Source organism: Chelonia mydas, chromosome 3, assembly GCF_015237465.2.
Source record: "Chelonia mydas isolate rCheMyd1 chromosome 3, rCheMyd1.pri.v2, whole genome shotgun sequence".
In the NCBI taxonomy this organism is placed as follows: Eukaryota; Metazoa; Chordata; order Testudines; family Cheloniidae; genus Chelonia; species Chelonia mydas.
The window spans coordinates 81,970,728-81,989,780 of record NC_057851.1 but is presented as its reverse complement, the minus strand read 5'-3'; the positions used below and the strand labels follow the sequence as shown (position 1 = coordinate 81,989,780).

General features: G+C 42.4%; 1 protein-coding gene across 2 annotated transcripts in view; it reads left to right on the top strand.

Annotated features, from left to right (window-relative positions):
- Window positions 1–19,053, top strand: part of SLC22A16 (solute carrier family 22 member 16) — a 50,997-nt gene that overhangs the window by 15,674 nt on the left and 16,270 nt on the right. For both annotated transcript variants that reach the window (XM_037894630.2, XM_037894631.2), the window contains exons 2-3: window positions 14,765–15,241; window positions 18,379–18,496. In XM_037894630.2, the coding sequence (XP_037750558.1) occupies window positions 14,765–15,241; window positions 18,379–18,496 (595 nt within the window). The remainder of the gene's footprint in view (window positions 1–14,764; window positions 15,242–18,378; window positions 18,497–19,053) is intronic.

Sequence of the window (19,053 nt, the reverse complement as noted above, 5' to 3'; positions counted from 1 at the left end):
GGTGTGTTATAAATGGGCTTGGCAGGAGTTGAGTGAAATCGTTAGAAATCTGTAAATGTCACTTTCACCTGACACCCAGAAATAGACAAAAACAAATACATAGATAACAGTCAATATGTACAGCCTCCCTCACGTATAGTGCCCCTCCCCCCCGGATCCAATGTCACTGGCTGCACAGGGAGCCCTCTGCAGCCCTGCTGTCATTGCCCTCATTCACCCACTGGCCAGGAGTAAAAGGTCTGTCTCTGGGCACGAGCCATTCAGCAGTGATGTGGCCAGTGGCTGGTCCTCCGCACTGCAGCCCTGGCTGGGGGTCTCGGCACCACCGGCCAGCACTACAGTCTACCCCACACCTTGCACCCACGTGTCTTGGGCCCCTTGACCACACTGGGAGCCCCCTGTAGTCTCACTCTCAGCACTGCCCTAAGCCCATCCTCCCTTATTTTCCAACAACTGTGAAATTTGAAATAGATAAAATTAGGAAAAAATGCTTAAAACCCATAATTTTGCACAACTGAGGAAATTAAAATAGTGTGACAGGGTCGGGCCAGATGGCTACAGGAGAGAAATAGAAGGCAGATATATTAGCCCCAGGTTAAGTAGGTCCCTTTTCCCTGGGTAAGGTAACAGGGAAGGTTCCAGAACAATCAGGAACCTTCTGGAGACAATTAAGACAGACAGGCTGATTGAAACACCTGCAGCCAATCAAGAAGCTGCTAGAATCAATTAAGGCATGCTAATCAGGGCACCTGGGTTTAAAAAGGAGCTCGCTTCAGTTTGTGGTGCACGTGTAAGGAGCTGGGAGCAAGAGGCGCTAGGGGCTGAGGGTGAGAACGCGGACTGTTGGAGGACTGAGGAGTACAAGCATTATCAGACACCAGGAGGAAGGTCCTATAGTGAGGATAAAGAAGGTGTTGGGAGGAGGCCATGGGGAAGTAGCCCAGGGAGTTGTAGCTGTCGCACAGCTGTTCCAGGAGGCACTCTAGACAGCTGCATTCCACAGGGGCCTGGGCTGGAACCCGGAGTAGAGGGCGGGCCCAGGTTCCCCCCAAATCCTCCCAACTCCTGGTCAGACGCAGAAGGAGTTGACCTGGAATGTGCGTTCCCGAAAATGGCCAAATTGAGGGCTGCCGTGAAGCTCCAAGGTGAGCAAATCTGCCAATAAGCGCAAGACCCACCAAGGCAGAGGAGGAAGTTTGTCACAATAGATAAAAATTGAAAAATAATGCTTAAAAATAAAAAATCGTTCTCTGTGAAAACTACAAAAAAAATTTATTCTTGCCAAGCCAAGTTATAAAGAAATAAATGGTGAAGTTCAGTCAATATATGTAATGAGAGAGAGAGAACATATTTAAGATGCTTTTAAATATGCTTATTAACAGTGTGTTTATATATGACATATTGATAAGACTTCACTAAAAAGCTACCTTAATAAAACCTATCAATCTGTTCATGTGCCTTACCAAGGGGTATAGGCAGAGAAGTAAGGTAATGTCTTGTGTGCAACTAAAGCTCTGTAATGGAACAGCTGACAGACCTAAAAATGCTTATCAGTTAGATTATCATTTGCAGGTGTTGCAGCACAACATTGGGAGCAAAGGCGTATTCAGGCCTGAGTCTATTCTGGTAATATGTAACAGCTCAGCATAAGCAGTGTTGCACATGTTTAAGAAATTGCAGAGTAATCATGGTTAGTGTTGTGTATGTGTAGGAGAGACATAGAGTAATCATGTTTGTGCGGACAACAGAAGATACAAGCAGTTAGAGAGCTGAAAAAGACCTGACGGGGTGGGAAATTATACATATTCATAAGAAAAGATAACAAAAGTTATAAATAGTCATGATAGGCAGAGCCTTTCTTGGGGGTCACACTCAGGCAGCTTCTGAGCCTTTCCCCCTTTCAAAGATCTTTTTGGGTTTTGGTAAGTCTTTGCGGGTGGCTACTCTGTCACGAGAGTCAGCTCCTTCTAAGGCACAGCAGCTTTCCTCCTGGTTGCTGCCCCTTCCTGTGACCATATCTCCTTTTTCAGCTTTCTTCATCCAGCTGGAGCAGGCTCTGCAGGTATGTTTGTTTGGTAGAGACTGAGCCCAGAGGAGCTCATTCGCCTTCTCCTGATTGGGATGGAGGTATGCCTCTTCACACTCAGCCTAACAAAGGGAAGCTAAAGCTAAAGCTGACTGGTGCTGGAAGTGTATGTGGTGGTGGTCTAGTGAGCTTCCCATGTGTAAAGTAACTGATCATTGCTTGCTTTGGTGTTTTTCCTTAGTAAAGATTTGTTACCCTGATCTGCTGAGTGGTGATTCTCAATCTGCATAATTTGGGTGGCCTAGTACAAATAACTGTGTCATCAATTATAAAAGTCAATTGATATGTGTGCATAGCAGAGGTGGGCAAACTACGGCCCGTGGGCCACATGCAGCCCACGGGACTGTTCTGCCTGGCACCAGAGCTCCTGGCCTGGGAGGCTAGCCCCGGCCCCTCCCCTGCTGTCCCCCTCCCCTGCAGCCACGCCGCTGCACGGGTAGCACTCTGGGTGGCCTGGCTGGCTCCGGCCGGGTGGCGTGGCTCCAGACATGCTGCTCTGAGTGGCATGGTAAGGGGGCCGGGAGGTTGGATATGGGGCAGGGGGTCCTGGGGGTCAGTCAGGGGACAGGGAGCAGGGGGCGGTTGGATGGGGTGGGGAACTGGGGGGTTGGATAGGGGGTGGGGTCCTGGGGGGAGCGGTTAGGGGTGGGGTGTCCCAGGAGGGGATGGTCAGGGGATAAGGAACAGGGAGGGTTGGATGGGTTGGGAGTTCTGAGGGGGGCAGTCAGGGGGCGGGAAGTGGGAGGGGGCCAATGGGGGCAGGGGCGAGGCTGTGTGGGGAGGCACAGCCTTCCCTACCCGGCCCCTCCATACAGTTTCGCAACCCCGATGTGGCCCTTAGGCCAAAAAATTTGCCCACCCCTGGTGTATAGATAAAGATTGCTTCATGCAGTGAATGCACAAACTGGAAAATGTTTAACATAATTAAAGGCAAGGTTGTCCATTAACTTTGTTAAAGGAAAGATTATCCAGTAACAACACTCTCATGAGATACCAATCAGTGACCTGAAGTGCACTATCATCTTTCTCTGTAGTATCTAGATACTTGGCATGAATCTGCTGAAGAATGTACAAACTAGCATTGACAATAAATATGTAGGATGTTCAAATAAGAGGAGGTGTTTGAAGGAAGAAGTCCATTGTGCCTGTTGCTGTGTCAGCTTAAACTGTGGAGCTATGCAGCCACTATATTTTGGTCAGCCACCAAGAGTCTGAATGTTGCCATCTCTTAATGCAGGCTGTTCAACAGAATCCCAAGGGCCTTGGCATGGCCAAATACTGAAATCCTCACTCATGCAAAGCTCCCATTGACTTCATTGACCAATGAATCACAGAAGTGTAGGACTGGAAGGGGCCCTCAGTAGGTCTTCTAGTTCAGTCCCCTGCACTCAAGGCAGGACTAAATAATAACTAGACCATCCCTGACAGGAGTTTCTCTAACCTGCTCTTAAAAACCTCCAAAGATGGAGATTCTACAATCTCCCTAGGCAATTTGTTTCAGTGCTTAATTACCCTGACTGGTAGGAAGTTTTTCATAATGTCCAACCTAAACCTCCCTTGCTGCGATTTAAGCCCATTGCTTCTTGTCCTTGCCTTAGAGGTTAAGGAGAACAATTTTTCATCCTCCTCCATGTAACAACCTTTTCTGTACCTGACAACTTTGTCTACACTGCGCATCTTACAGCGGCACAGCAGTGCCGCTGTAAGGTACGCAGGGTAGCCACTCTTTGTCAACAAGAGAGAGCTCTTCTGCCAACAAAATAAAACCACCCTCAACGAGGGGTGGTAGTTTTGTTGGCAGGAAAGCGTCTCCTGCCAAAAAAGCACTGTCCAGACTGGCGCTTTTCATTGGTAAAACTTGTGTCGGTCGGGGTATGGGTTTTTTTCACACCTCTGACTGACAAAATTTTACTGACGAAAGTGCAGTGTAGGCACAGCCTCAGTCTTCTCTTCTCCAGACTGAGCAAACCCAGTTTTTTCAATCTTTGCTCCTAGGTCATGTTTTCTAGACCTTTAATCGTTTTTGTTGCTCTCCTCTGGACTTTCTTGAATTTGTTCACATCATTCCTGAAATGTGACACCCAGAGCTGGACACAGTACTCCAGTTGAGGCCTTATCAGTGCTAATCTGCTTTTCTGTTTCAAAGACTGGCCAGTCCATTGTGAGAACTGGAAGCTGACTTGAGGTTAGGTGCTGCCTAGGACTTTGACAACATAGTGTCACAGTTCAGGGCAACTGCACCTGTATTTCTACCCTGTGGTCAAGCAAAGGCATCCACTTTAGGCTTCCGGTTCCTCAGCTGTCCCCTCTCTTGGGTGGAGACCTGTGTCTTTCTCCCTCCTGACCTGGGTTTTTCCAGGATGCACAGTTCCCTGTCTACACTGTGAGTTCCCTAGCAGGTCAGACTGCCTGAGCAAGCCTGCTTTGCTTTCTCCTAAGAGATTATAAACTGTGTAATTGCCCCCAGTTACACGTTTCCACTCACCTCTTTCTAAACAAGCATGTTTATTCTTAAGGTGAAAACATTACAGGGAAAACATTTTAAAAACAATAAAAGAACCTACATGCATGCTAATAAGCTTACCAGTGATCACCCCAACCCCTCAACTCCAGAAGGGGTTCTGGTAGAGGATCAGTTCTTCAAAACTTGTAAGGATTGAGATCCCCCTTGGACAGAATGTCCTGTTTGTTTTCTGGATCAGAAGGAAGGCCCTGAATCAGTTTAAAGTGAGGCTGTTTTTCCAGAAGTCCTTTCTTTGTCTTTTGATCTCTGGAGAATCCAGTTTGAACTAGTATTTGTGAGCCTCTCTGGAGGAGTCACAACCTGAATAAATTTGCCTAATCATGCTCTATTGTTCTTAATTCCTGGAGGGCTTGGCCCACAGTGATACATAAACTTTATATAGTACCATCTCCTAAAGGTACTGCAGAAAATTGCCATATCTGTCACACAAAATATGGTTGATCACTGTGAGTGAGAACTTCAGCTGTTCTAATGAATTCTAATGAAATAGCAAGTTAATGATCAGAGGCTGACTGACTTGCTTGCTTCTTATTATCGCAAAACTTATACCAGGTTGTTTCATAAGCTATGAGTACAGCATCAGTAGATGACTCTTCACCCCGTCTTGATAAGTTTTTTTATTAAGTTTATCTGCAACCCACTTCATCAACACATACATGATTTTCAGCCAAGGATGTGTACCCAGCATTAACTTCCTTGGTGTTACATTTCACTGGGACATTGTGTATCTTAAATCACCTTTTGACAGAGCACTTCAGTCAGTAGGACAGGCTGCTATTGACGCAGTAGAGATAAGTACATGATGTGTAAGGTTAGACACCTAGCACTTCACTTTGGCAATACAAAGAAAAGATCTTCATTAATACAGACTCTCATACAGGGCCCTTTTAAGGATTTCTGATTAGCTCTGACTAATTTTGGCCTTTCTCAGGTAGAAAATAAGTAGTCAGTCGTCCTGGAGCAGGGCTGTTTTGTTTGTGCCAGGACATTTCTTGATTAAATATATTTTAAAAATCAAATGTTAATTATTCCTAGTATTAAGCAAATGTTTATGTAAAACATTAGTTTATTGGTTTAAGTACAAATGCATATGGTCCTATTAGCTTAAAATTTCACCTCTCCTGTAGAAAGGGACAGAATTATTTTTACAGGAATTCAATGTTTTTCAGTGGAATTCACCTTGCAGAGCAGGAAGCCCCCATTTAAGACTCCAGGATTGCACACAACTACTTGCATTAGCATTTTTCTGGAGAGTCTGCAAAGTGCATGACAAATGAGTCATGCAAACATTTAAAAACATTAACCTAGATACAGAGCATTATGATGAGGACTACTTCTACATCCTAGCTACCTGGAGACTTATTTCTACCTTGAGTTAGATGTTAAAGATCAAATTCTTCTTCAAGTGCTTGTCCACATGTATATTCCATTGTTGGTGCCCGTGTACCCAATATATTCAAGACAGATTCTTTTGGCAGCAGTGTCCATTGGGGTATTGCTGTATCCTGAGTGTCCTTGTGCTTCCAACTGAGAGCATAAAGGGTGGGACAACTCCAGTGGCCCCTCAGTTCCTGCTCACCATCCATTGCTATAAGTTGGAGCTTGAAATTACTGTCACTTTCATATTTGTTTAAACAGATAGTTGGATATTTAGGCTACACCTAGGAAATAGGGGTGTGATTCCCAGCTCATGTACACATACTCGTGCTAACTCAATGAGAGCTATTGCTAGAAATAGTAGCATAGTCATGGTAAGATGGGCAGTGGTGGCATGGCTTAGCCATGCTGAATGCAAACTCTCTTGAACCCCGTGGCTTTGTATTCGGCCATGCTAGGCTGAATTGTAGGAATTCTGTGAACAAGTAAAAAGAAGAGGAGTACTTGTGGCACCTTTGAGACTAACAAATTTATTTGTTAGTCTCTAAGGTGCCACAAGTACTCCTTTTCTTTTTGTGAATACAGACTAACACGGCTGCTACTCTGAAACCTGTGAACAAGTAGCAGACTTCATACAGCAAATTCTATTTCTATTTTCCCAATTAGGTCTTAAAGTAAACATGGACATGCCAATACTGATCCCACAAGAAAAAAAAATAGAATTCACTGGGGGTATTCTGGACTCTGCAGTACTGATGGTTTATATACCTCAAGAAAGATTCCAAATCATACTCGACTTACACACCCATCTCCAGGCTCATACCTGAACATCAGTAAGAACATGTCTCAGACTTCAGAGCCATAGGTATCTCGCATCTTCATGACTCAGCATGCCAGATTTCACCTGTGCTGCATGCGAAAAGGGTGGTTGAAGCCTTTACAACAGCCATGCACACATCATCTGGGTATGCTGGTTCACATTCCATCTGTTGTCATTAAAGTGGTGGATGGACCCAAAAATGTCTACTGTAGAAAGTTTGACCGTAGGCATTCCCTTTGGCATTGGCCACTGTCAGAAGACAGATACGGGGCTAGATGAACCTTTGGTGTGACCCAGTATGACCATTCTTATGTTCTTATGATATGCAGAAATCCTGTTCTATCAAAAGGAGTTTCTCAAACACTTCATTCCAAGCACACCAATTCAGATAAAACAAGTTTATTAACTACAGAAAGATAGATTTTAAGTGATTACAAGTAATGAGGCATAAAAGTCAGAATTGGTTAAAAGAAAATAAATGCAGCTAATACCTAACTTAACAAGCTAAGTGAATTCAAAGCAAAAGTCTCTCTCACCACATGTTCTAGCACAGTGGTCACCAATTGGTTGATCGCAATAGACTGGTCGATCCTAGAGGATCTCCCCATCGTTTGCTATCTCTGTCAGTGAAGTGTGGCTGCCGCTAAGGCAGACTCCCTGCCTACCCCAGCCCCATGCCGCTCCCAGAAGAGGCCAGCGCAGCCCCACAGCTGGGAGGGGGGGCAAGGGTCTCCCTCCGCGCGCTGCTCCTGCCTGCAAGCACCACCCCTGCAGCTCCCATTGGCTGGGAGAGCTGCGGGGGTGGTGCTTACAGAGACTTCAGGCTCCCCCAGGGGCCACAGGGTTACGTTGGCCCCTTCCGGGAGCTGTGTGGGGCTGGGGTAGGCAGGGAGCCTGCCTTAGCCTTGCTGTGCTGCCGACCAGGAGCCACTGAACATAAGTGCTGCTCGGCAGGAGGCTGCACCCGAACCCCCATCCCTGAGCCCTCTCCCAGAGCCTGCACCCCAAGCCCCATCCTGAGCCCCCTCCCAGAGCGAGCACCCTGTACCGCCTCCTGCACCCCAACCCCCTGCCTCAGCCCTGATCCCCTCCCAGAGCCAGCACCCTATACCCCCTCCTGCACTCTAAACCCCACCCTGAGCTCCCTCCAAGAGCCAGCACTCATGCCCCTTCTTGCACCCCGAACCTTCTCCTGCACCCCAAGCCCCAGCCCTGACCCCCCTCCCAGAGCCAGCACCCTGTACCCTCTCCTGCCCCCCAACACTCTGGCCCAGCCCTGACCTCCTTCCAGAGCCAGCACCTTTAACCCCCTCCTGCACACACACTCTCTCCTAGAGCTTATACCCCTCTTCCGTTCCTGCATCCCAACCTGTTGCCCCAGGCTCAGACCAGGCTCCTTCCCACACTGCGAACCCCTCGGCCCCAGCCCAGAGCCCACACCCCCTCCTGAACCCCAAACCCCTGCCCACCCCGGTGAAAGTGAGTGAGGGTGGGGGAGGGCAGGCGACAGAGAGAGTGGGGGATGGAGTGGTTGGAGCTTTGGGGAAGGGCCAGGGCCTCGAGGAAGGGGCGAGTTAGATGCTGGGTTGCCCTTAGATTCAAAAAGTGATCTTGGGCGTAAAAAGAGACCACTGTTCTAGCATGTTCTTACTGGCTGAATTCCTTTCTGCCAGGATCTCTCCCCAGTCCAATGATGCTTCCTTTTTCCTTCAAGTGCTGTGGGTAGAGATGAAGGGAGAGATATCTTGGGGTTGATCCGTTCCCCATTCTTATACATTTTCTACTTCTTTGAGAATCATCTCCAGCTGGGGTTCAGGAGACATCACAGAAAGTATGTGGGGATAGGAACCTCCAGCTGTTTCTTTGCCAAGACGTAAATTTCTCACTCACACCTTTTTCTTGCCAAAGAACGGCCACTTAAACAGGTAATAGTCCATTTGATTTTGTTGACACCTGGCTGAGGTGTTAGTTTGCCTTTGTCTCTGAGGAAATGGTTTGTGGCTGCTTCCCCAGATATGAACTGTGTCTTAGTAACATCATACAGTAGTATCTTATAACTTTACATACAATGTTGCCACACACATTTTACCAGGACAATAAATATCAGGAAATCATGAGTTTTCAGATGATACCTTAGAAGGTCTACTTTGTACACAATTTATCATAGTCTTAAAAAGGGGGTGAACACAGGGATACACTGTCACACCCACATCCCCAGATCATCCCAACAATAACTCATCTCTGCCCTAACTATTCCTTTGAGAGTGTTATCTAATCAGTTTCTGAACATTTCCAGTGATGGCACTTCAATGACATTTCTTGAAAGACTGCTCCAATGTCAACTTGCTCTGTTAAAAAATGTTTTATTATATCGAATCTTGATGTCCCCTTCTTTAGTTTGAGGCCATTAACTTCTTGTAATACATCCTTGGGCAACCTTGAATAAATCTTCCCTCACTATCATTTCCATGTATGGTGCTATTAAATTTTCCCTTCTGCTTATTTCTTTAAACTGTATAAATTACAGTTCCTTAACCTTTCCACATTCTTCTTTTTATCCTGTAAAACAGCACCCATCTCTTTAAAAAGCAATAAAAAATTTACTTGAAATAGAAATTTGTGTCATTTTTCATTCCCTCAGTCTTTCGAGAGTTTAAATTAGAACTGGATACAACTGATTCTTGTAAGTGGAAAGGGAGTTTTCACAATGTATTATCCAAGCCACTTCAGTTTTAATAATAACAACTCTGCTATCATATCCTTTTTATAATTATTATCATCATCATCTATTTGGAGAACCCAAATGTGGAGTCTGCATAGTCAGGATAGTGGATAGATCAGGAGATTGGTAAGGTTGGGATCCAGAGACTTTAAGATTTGGGCAGCTGGTCTATATTTACCCCAGATTGGTAACAACCAACATTTTTACCATCTAATGGTTGTTGAGAGAAGTGGCTCTCAACTTTTCCAAACTACTGTACCCGTTTCAGGAGTCTGAATTGTCTTGCATACCCCCAGGTTTCACCTCACTTAAGAACAATTTGCTTGCAAAATCAGATATAGAAATACAAGTGTTACAGCACATTATTATTGAAAAATTGCTTACTTTCTCATTTTTACCATATTATAAATTGATTGGCATATAAATAATTTACTTATATTTCAATGTATAGTATATAGAACAATTTAAAGTCATTATCTGTATGAAATTTTAGTTTGTACTGACTTCACTAGTTCTTTTTATGTAGCCTGTTGTAAAACTAGGCAACTATCTAGATGAGTTACCCCCTGGAAGGCCTCTGTGTACCCAGGAGTACACATACCCCTGGTTGAGAACCACTGGTTTAGAGGCCTTTATAGTAAGAATTAGTGACCCCAGTGTATTTCCTGATGCACAAGTGCCCAGAGTACAAAATAATACCAACATTTTTACAACCTTTTTGGCAGTCTTAGCAAAAAGTCAAATGAAATGTAGACCATAAGGAAGTATATGTAATGTAGATAAGCTATGTCTTCATGGCAAAAAAAGGTGTTTTTACATCAAGATAACAATCTCAGTGTAAAATCCTAGAGGAGACAAGGTATTCCAGTTTTTAGTGTCAAGCTAGTCAAGGTCACCCCAGGAAGAGGAAACAGGGTTGATCTCAACTAGCTATATCGAGGTGAAAAGTACTTGTGTCTTGTCTCCACTAAAATTTTACTTTGAGATAGTTATAATGTAAAAAGAAACTTTTATTGCAGTGAAGACAGAGGCATTGATGGCTGCAATACAATGTTATGAAATAAACACTACAGATATACAATTTAAGGGCCTAATTCTGTGAAATGCTAAGTACTTCCTGTGACGCATTAAGGCCCCATCATGTTCAGTGAGAGTTGGGGAAGCTCAGCAGCTTTCAGGATTACTTCCTAAAAAGGTGTTATTGGGTAGTCAGTGACTACTGCCAGGTTCCCTCCTCTGGGTCTTATGAGGTGTCCACTCTCATGTGCAGGATGGTGGTGGGATCCTCAGTAAATACAGCATCCAGTACAACATAAAAGCAGCAGGTCTGGGGGCAGCTCCAGATTTTCTGTTGGCCTCCCCTATTTTTTGAAAGGGCTGCCAGAGTTCCTTCCCCTTCACCTTGCTTTGCTGCTTATCTGGGTCATACCCGATGAGTTGTTGCATGCCTTCTGCAATGTCCGAATATACATCTTTATTACTGCGATTATTTCTCATCTGAGCTTGCACTGCTCCTTCTCCCCTATGGTGACCAGGGGGAATGAACAGAATAGGTAATCATCAAGTAATCCATCCCCCATCACCCATTCCCATCTTCTGGCAAAGAGAGGCTAGAGACACTATCCCTGCCCATCTTGGCTAATAGCCATTGATGGACCTATCCTCCATGAACTTATCTAGTTCTTTTTTGAACCCTGTTATAGTCTTGGCTTTCACAACATCCTCTGGCAAGGAGTTCCACAAGTTGACTGTGCGTTGTGTGAAAAAATACTTCCTCTTGTTTCTTTTAAATCTGCTGCCTATTAATTTCATTTGGTGACCCCTAGTTCTTGTGTTATGAGAAGGAGTAAATAACAATTTTATTAACTTTCTCCACACCAGTCATGATTTTATAAACCGCTATCATATCCTCCCTTAGTCATCTCTTTTCCAAGCTGAAAAGTCCTAGTCTTATTTATCTCTCCTCATACGGAAGCTGTTCCATACCCCCTAATCATTTTTGTTGCCAGTTTCTGTACCTTTTCCAATTCCAATATATCTTTTTTGAGATGGGGTGACCACATCTGCATGCAGTATTCAAGATGCGGGCGTACCATGGATTTATATAAAGGCAATATTATATTATCTGTCTTATTATATAGCCCTTTCTTAATGATTCCCAACATTCCATTCACTTTTTTCACTGCTGCTGCACATTGAGTGGATGTTTTCTGAGAACTATCCACAATGACTCCAAAATCTCTTTTTTGAGTGGTAACAGCTAATTTAGACCCCATCATTTTATATGTATGGTTGGGATTATGTTTTCCAATGTGGATTACTTTGCATTTATCAGCATTGAATGTCATCTGCCATTTTGTTGCCCAGTCACCCAGTTTTGTGAGATCCTTTTGTAGCTCTTCACAGTCTGCTTTGGACTTAACTATCTTGAGTAGTTTTGTATCATCTGCAAATTTTGCCACCTCACTGTTTACCCCTTTTTTTTCCAGATCATTTATGAATATGTTGAATAGGACTGGTCCCGGCACAGACCGCTGGGGACACCACTATTTACCTTTCTCAATTCTGAAAACTGACCGTTTATTCCTACCCATTGTTTCCTATCTTTTAACCAGTTACCGATCCATGAGAGGACCTTCCCACTTATTCCATGATAGCTTACTTTTGTTTAAGAGCCTTTGGTGAGGAATCTTGTCAAAAGCTTTCTGAAAATCTAAGTACACTATATCCACTGAATTCCCCTTGTCCACACGCTTGTTGACCCCTGTCAAAGAATTCTAGTAGATTGGTAAGGCATGATTTCCCTTTACAAAACCATGTTGACTCTTCCCCAACAAATTATATTCACCTATGTGTCTGACAGTTTTGTTCTTTACTATAGTTTCAACCACTTTGCCTAGTACTGAAGTCACGCTTACTGGCCTATAATTGCTGGGATCACCTCTGGAGCCTTTTTTAAAAATTGGCGTCACATTAGCTATCCTCCAGTCATTTGGAACAGATGTTGATTTAAATGATAGGTTATAGACTTCAGTAAGTAGTTCTGCAGTTTCACATTGGCGTTCCTTCAGAACTCTTGGGTGAGTACCATCTGGTTCTGGTGACTTATTACTGTTTAGTTTATCAATTTGTTCCCAAACCTCCTCTAATGACACCTCAATCTGCGACAGTTTCTCAGATTTGTCACCTAAAAAGAGTGGCTCAGGTTTGGAAATCTCCCTCACGTCCTCAGCCGTGAAGACCAATGAAAAGAATTCATGTAGTTTCTCCGCAATGGCCTTATCGTCCTTGAGTGCTTCTTTAGCATCTCAATTGTCCAGTGGCCCCACTGGTTGTTTAGCAGGCTTCCTGCTTCTGATGCACTAAAAAAAAATTGCTATTACTTTTTGAGTCTTTGTCTAGCTTGTCTTCAAATTCTTTTTTGTCCTTCCTAATTATATTTTTACACTTCACTTACAGAATTTATGCTTATTTCTATTTTCTCTCTCAGATTTAACTTCCGCTTTTTAAAGGATGCCTTTTTGTCTCAATTTGCCTTTTTTAATTTGTTGTTTAGCCACGGTGTCACTTTTTTGGTTCTCTGACTTTGTTTTTTAATTTGGGGTGTAAATTTAAATTGAACCTCTATTATGGTATTTTTAAAAAGTTTCCATGCAGCTTGCAGGGATTTCACTTTTGGCACTGTACTTTTTAATTTTTGTTTAAGTAACTTCCTCATTTTTGTGTAGTCCTCCTTTCTGAAATTAAATGCTATAGTGTTGGGCTGTTGTGATGTTTTCCCCACCACAGGGATATTAAATTTAATTATATTATGGTCACTATAACCAAGCAGTCCAACTATATTCACCTCTTGGACCAGATCCTGTGCTCCACTTAGGACTAAATCAAGAATTGTCCTCCTCTTGTGGGTTCCAGGACTAGCTTCTCTAAGAAGCAGTCATTTAAGATATGAAGAAACTTTATCTCTGCATCCTGTCCTGAGGTGATGTATACCCAGTCAATATGGGGATAGTTGAAATCCCCCATTTTATTGAGTTTTTTATTTTTATAGCCTCTCTAGTCTCCCTGAGCATTTCACAGACACTATCACCATACTGGTCAGGTGGTCGGCAATGTTCCCTCTAATTTTTTCCATCCATGTGTGGAATAAATTTTGTTATGTGCACTGAGGTATGTGCCTATGTGCGCCACGAATAGAGACAAAAAACCTAGATATAATATATATTTTTTTAAAAGTTACCATCAGGATTATTACTGCAGCCAGGATAGGTTCAGCATTTTAGAACTCACTACGCAGAGAATTACATTTAAGTGAAAGAGAAATAAAAATTATGAAATGCGTAGACTAGTCAAAACTCTAAAATAACACTTTGGAAGAATAAAATTACAGAGAATATATGTGCATTGCAGGACGTACCAAGAAGTAACAACAACAATAATACAAGTATGTCCTGGGAGGGGAGTGTGAAAGAGACTGTGTGTGTGTGTGAGTGAGAGAGAGAGAGAGAGAGAGAGAGACAGACTCTGTGTGTGTGTGTGTGTGGCTTTTGTAGTTAATAAATTTGTTTTGCTTTATCTAAAGCAATGTGTGAAAATTATAACTTAGGGCAGGAAGCTGTTGCATATTCCTCTCCACATTGAGGGGAGGGAGCGAATTTTGTGATCTTACGCTGTACTGTTCCCTGTGCAGCTCAAGACGGTATAATTTTGGATTTATACTCGGGGGGGGGGTTGTGCCTGAGGAGCTGGGAGGTGCCCTAGCTGAAGCCTTCCCATGCAGGGACTGGTCAAATAGCCTGCCTGCATGGAACTGCAGCTGGGTATGTCCCTACCTGTATATATGCTGATGAAAGTGCAGGCTGAAGCCTGGAGGGCTTGTTAGCTTGTCACAGCAGTACCGCGTAAGAGGGAGCCCAGGCTGGTGAATCAGTGGTACCCCAGTTTCAGGTGGCACCCCAGAGGGAACCCATCACAAAAGTGTACTCTTATATTTCTTGGGAACCAAGAACATTACTTGTGTGGCACTCTGCTGGTATTTGGTCTCTTGCAGGGTTTAATTAATTTAGAAGAACCGCTACAAAACAAACCACTAGATAGCTAATTATGACTCCTTTTACAAATTTTTTAAAAATTACTAGATTCATATTAGCCACCAAAATTATTTAGTTGTCCTTTTCTTTTGTCTATGGAAATCTCAGGTATTTTTCCCTATAAACTTTTTTTTTCTCATTACAGATTCCAAGCATGTGTCTATTTTGCATCTGTCTTTCAATCTATCTCATGTGGCATCCATTACTTGGCTTCCGTATTCATGGCTGTTACTCCTAAATTTGTATGCAGCGTCCCTGGAAATGTAACTAGTATACTGTTGAACAATTCCTCTAGTTCTAGAATAGAGGATATTTGGACACTGTGGACATCAACAAAAAATTACATTGTGGTCCAGCTGGAAAATGGAGAAATTTGGGAACTTGATCAGTGCAGCAGGTCCAAGCGGGAGGACAGTTTGTATCTTGCATATGAATATAGTGGCAACAAGTCTGTTTCATCTTGTTCTGATGGATATATCTATGATCACACAAAATGGAAGAGCACCATTGTTACAGAATGGGATTTGGTCTGTCACCGGGAATGGCTTGCAAAGTTAACTCAGCCCACATTCATGTTTGGAGTCCTGTTTGGAGCAGTGATTTTTGGTGGTATGGCTGACAGGTACAGTACCATCCTCTTAATACTGTAGTTTAAGAGTGCAGTAACTCTGTATGTGCCTAAATGCTTTGCTCTTCTATTAGATATTAATTTAAAAGAAGTTTAATCTAATTGCCATTTTATTAACAAATGTGTTCTTCAACAGAGCTTACATTTATTTTTCTCTGATACAGATGATTTGTGTTTTTCTATCAGAAAATTTAAAAAACTGTTGATAGAAAATGTATTTTTTTTAAAATGCCCTGCTTTATATCAAATGTAGGCTTTGATCCTGCAAGCTACCCCCTATATGTGGAACCTTGTACCTAAGCAGAGCTTTCTGCAGGATCAGGGTCATAGTGAGTTTCCCTGGTAATAGTTCCCTCTTCCCCCTACGCATTCTCCTCATCTTATAATAAAAAAGAGAAATGTTTATGATGGATATGATGAACAGTTAAAGCTATGCTGAAAGGTTAAAAAAAATATAGTTTTTAAAAAACAGATTTCCTGACCTCTGTCGATACTACTACTTTATGGGACTGATGCAAAGACTTCGGGATTTGAATTCAGTCCTGTATTACTAAAACTAAAAATCTACTGTATTTTTCACCATTATTGGTTTACCTTTTTTTTGCATATCAGTCTGTATTAAGAAAGAAAATAGACCAATCAGTTTCCCTTTAGTTTGCTGTCAGTTTCACTTCCTTCAGCAGTAATATAATGCTGAAATATTTCAGTTGTAAACACATTATGTAAATGCATAAAGTAGATCTTATTTTTTCAGTTGGATTTTATAAAAGTATGGAACTGGTTCTCTTAATCTAAGGTTTTGTAAAACTTTCTTTAATACAAAACCTGAATTTAGAGCCTAAATTGAACTGACAGTGTCTCTTTAAATCAGTTATAATATTTTCAGTTAATATGCAGACACAGATAATGACATTATAGTCACATAATTCTCAGTTAGATTAGCTCCAGCTCTAGACATCCATTTAAGAGAATAAACATATTGTATTTTATGGAGTTACAACTAAAAGTTTTACATCTGAAAGTTACTATCTGACAGCTTTTGATTGGTGGGAAATAAGTTGGTAATTTCAGTCCAACTTCCAGTCAACAGATGTTCCCAGCACAAGAATGACCACAGCTGGCACTAATTAGCATCTCTGCTGAGAATCTTGGCAGAGATTAAGGATTGAATGGGCATGAAGACAACTACCTCCTCCATTCTTCCAAGGCCTGATCTACACCACATAGTTAGGTGGACGTAAGGCAGCTTACATCGACGTAATTATGTCAGTGTGCACATTATAGCCTTGTCCCACCTATGTAAGTGCCCTACTAATTGACATCATAATGCCAGCTCCATGAGAGGCATAGGGCTTAGGTTGGTGTAGTTAGGGAAACTCAGTGTCTGTGTAGACACTGCAATGCTTACATCAGCTGTTGGCTGTCTTGTCAATTTCAGGGCTCCATGCTGGAGCCGTGAAATTGACAAAAAAGCCAGGCCTCTGTTTTCCCAGTTGCAGCGGAGCTGTGCTCGCCTGGCTCCCCCACTCCGGCTGGGAGCGAGGAGGTGAGCCGAGCTGAGAGCTCTTGCTCCCCCCTCCCCAGCCCCTCTTCAGTTGGTGGAAGTGATACTGGTGAGGACTCACACCACCGCCAGAAGGAGGGTAGTGTGGACATGAACCACCGCAGTAATTACTGTGGTGGCTCTAAATTGATCTAACATAAGTCTGTTTTGTAGACGTGCCCTAGGTCAGGGTTGAAGCACATTGGCAGGGCATTGTAGGGAAATTTGCAGAGCAGCTGTCTGGGCTATATCTGTTCTGTAAGACTTCACATTCCAGTATTATTTTAATGTGGTACCAAATTCATGTACAAACCCGAACCCAAATCTCCAAAAGCTGCTGCTGCTGAAGATAGAAATAATACATCTCTACATTAGAGAATAAAAATGAAACAGGGCCTGTTCATTATTTAGTTGACACCTGAAACATACTCTATATTAACGAACATTGTTAAACAAAATAGGACAGAGTTAATTCATAAATAGATTTTATTTCTGTTAGAGTTTGTTTTCTCTTCAGTTGAATTTATTGGTGTTGACTTCTGGTTATTTGTTTATATACAGCATGTTCTGGTAGATCAACATGTTTTCTATCTGAGATGATGTGGAAACTGGACAAACAAATTTAGGATTCCTTTTATGTTAAAGACCTTTGATTCAGAATGAGGAATGACACATAATTTAAGACCTGACTTGTAATATTTATAATAAGAAGATAAAATTTCACATAATTTTATTTCCCTGCTAATGTACTTATTGTATATGTGACATTTAACATATGTGGGCATTCCTGGTAATGAGTTTGTGTGTACACTTATGAAATCAGAGAACTCTGGGGGAGTATCTGATTACCATTTATTAGATATTTTATCTTAATGTAATTGAAAGGAATTAAGGTAAAAAACCTTTCATTGGAATCCACATTATATTTTGAGATAGCATGAGTTATTGCATGCTAACCTGTGCTGGAACATGTTAAGTAGTTGTTACTTAAAATAAAATGTCCAAGAAAGAGAGAAATAGAATGGAATGAATCTGTGTAAAAGGGCAAATTACAGATGCGGAAGTTAAACGTAAAGTTCAATATGAACATACATAGTGCCCTTTTCTATGGAGACCTTCCTTCCAGTCATGGAAAGTTGAGTGGGGCTCCCTTTCATCAGTACTACTTTTATATTGGTCACAGTGATAGGTACAGAAAAAATAAAAGTTTTTCCCTCACCTAGAGAACAATATATCAGAGCTAAGATCAATCCTGGGGCTACTGTGGTAGTGCCGTGCCCTAAATACAGCACTAGTGATACTTTTCATATTTACTATAATTCTTATTGGTAAGATTTCCAAAGTTGCAGTCGCTTTTTAGTACAATATTTATCACATGCCACCCCATTGTTCACTCTGTGTGTTTGTTCTATCCTTCCCTCACCTTGTGTCTTATCTATCTCCATTATAAGCTCTTAGGGGTAGAGACAGCTCTGTGTTTGTACAGTGCCTAGCACAATGGGGCCGTGTTCTTGGTTGGCCCTCAGGCACTCTCATCATAAACATGGTTAATAATAAATAATGATGATGTTTTTGTTGTAATGTGCAGAGTGGGAAGACGGTATATAATGTGGTTCACAAGCATTGGTCAGTTTTTATTTGGTGTGGCAGTAGCATTCACATTTGACTACTACAGCTTCGTGATCATACGTTTTCTCCTTGCTATGGTAAGTATAGATGCTCATCCTAATTCTTTTTAAATGCAGTTTCCTAACCTTCCTCAGGAAAGCCCTCCATAATTTCTCCCTATTCCTTCTCTTCTCCAGTTTTTAAAAGCCCCATGTGTTGCCACAACACTCTGTTTAGCAAAGGAGTGAGAATTCGAACACTGCTTCTTCACCTTTCAGTGCCCTTTCTCTTTGGTTTAACCAGAAAGGGTGCATATGAAGCAATATTTGGTGCTTCCTTCATCAGGGGCTGACAGTGCTTCTTTTAGCACAGTCTCAACCCCAGCTAGGTTGGTAATTAGGTGTGAGACGAAGTTTGAGTAGCAAACTCTGGTTCCTGCATTGCAGCTTGCATTGCACTGTTATTCATGGTGTATTACTAGAAATAGACTTTATTTTTGGTAAAATGCAGTCATGGTTTTACCCCAGCTATGTTCATTGATAGGGGATAGTTGCCCTTTTTTCTCATGTTTCAGAGTGGTAGCCGTGTTATTCTGTATCAGCAAAAAGAACGAGGAGTACTTGTGGCACCTTAGAGACTAACAAATTTATTTGAG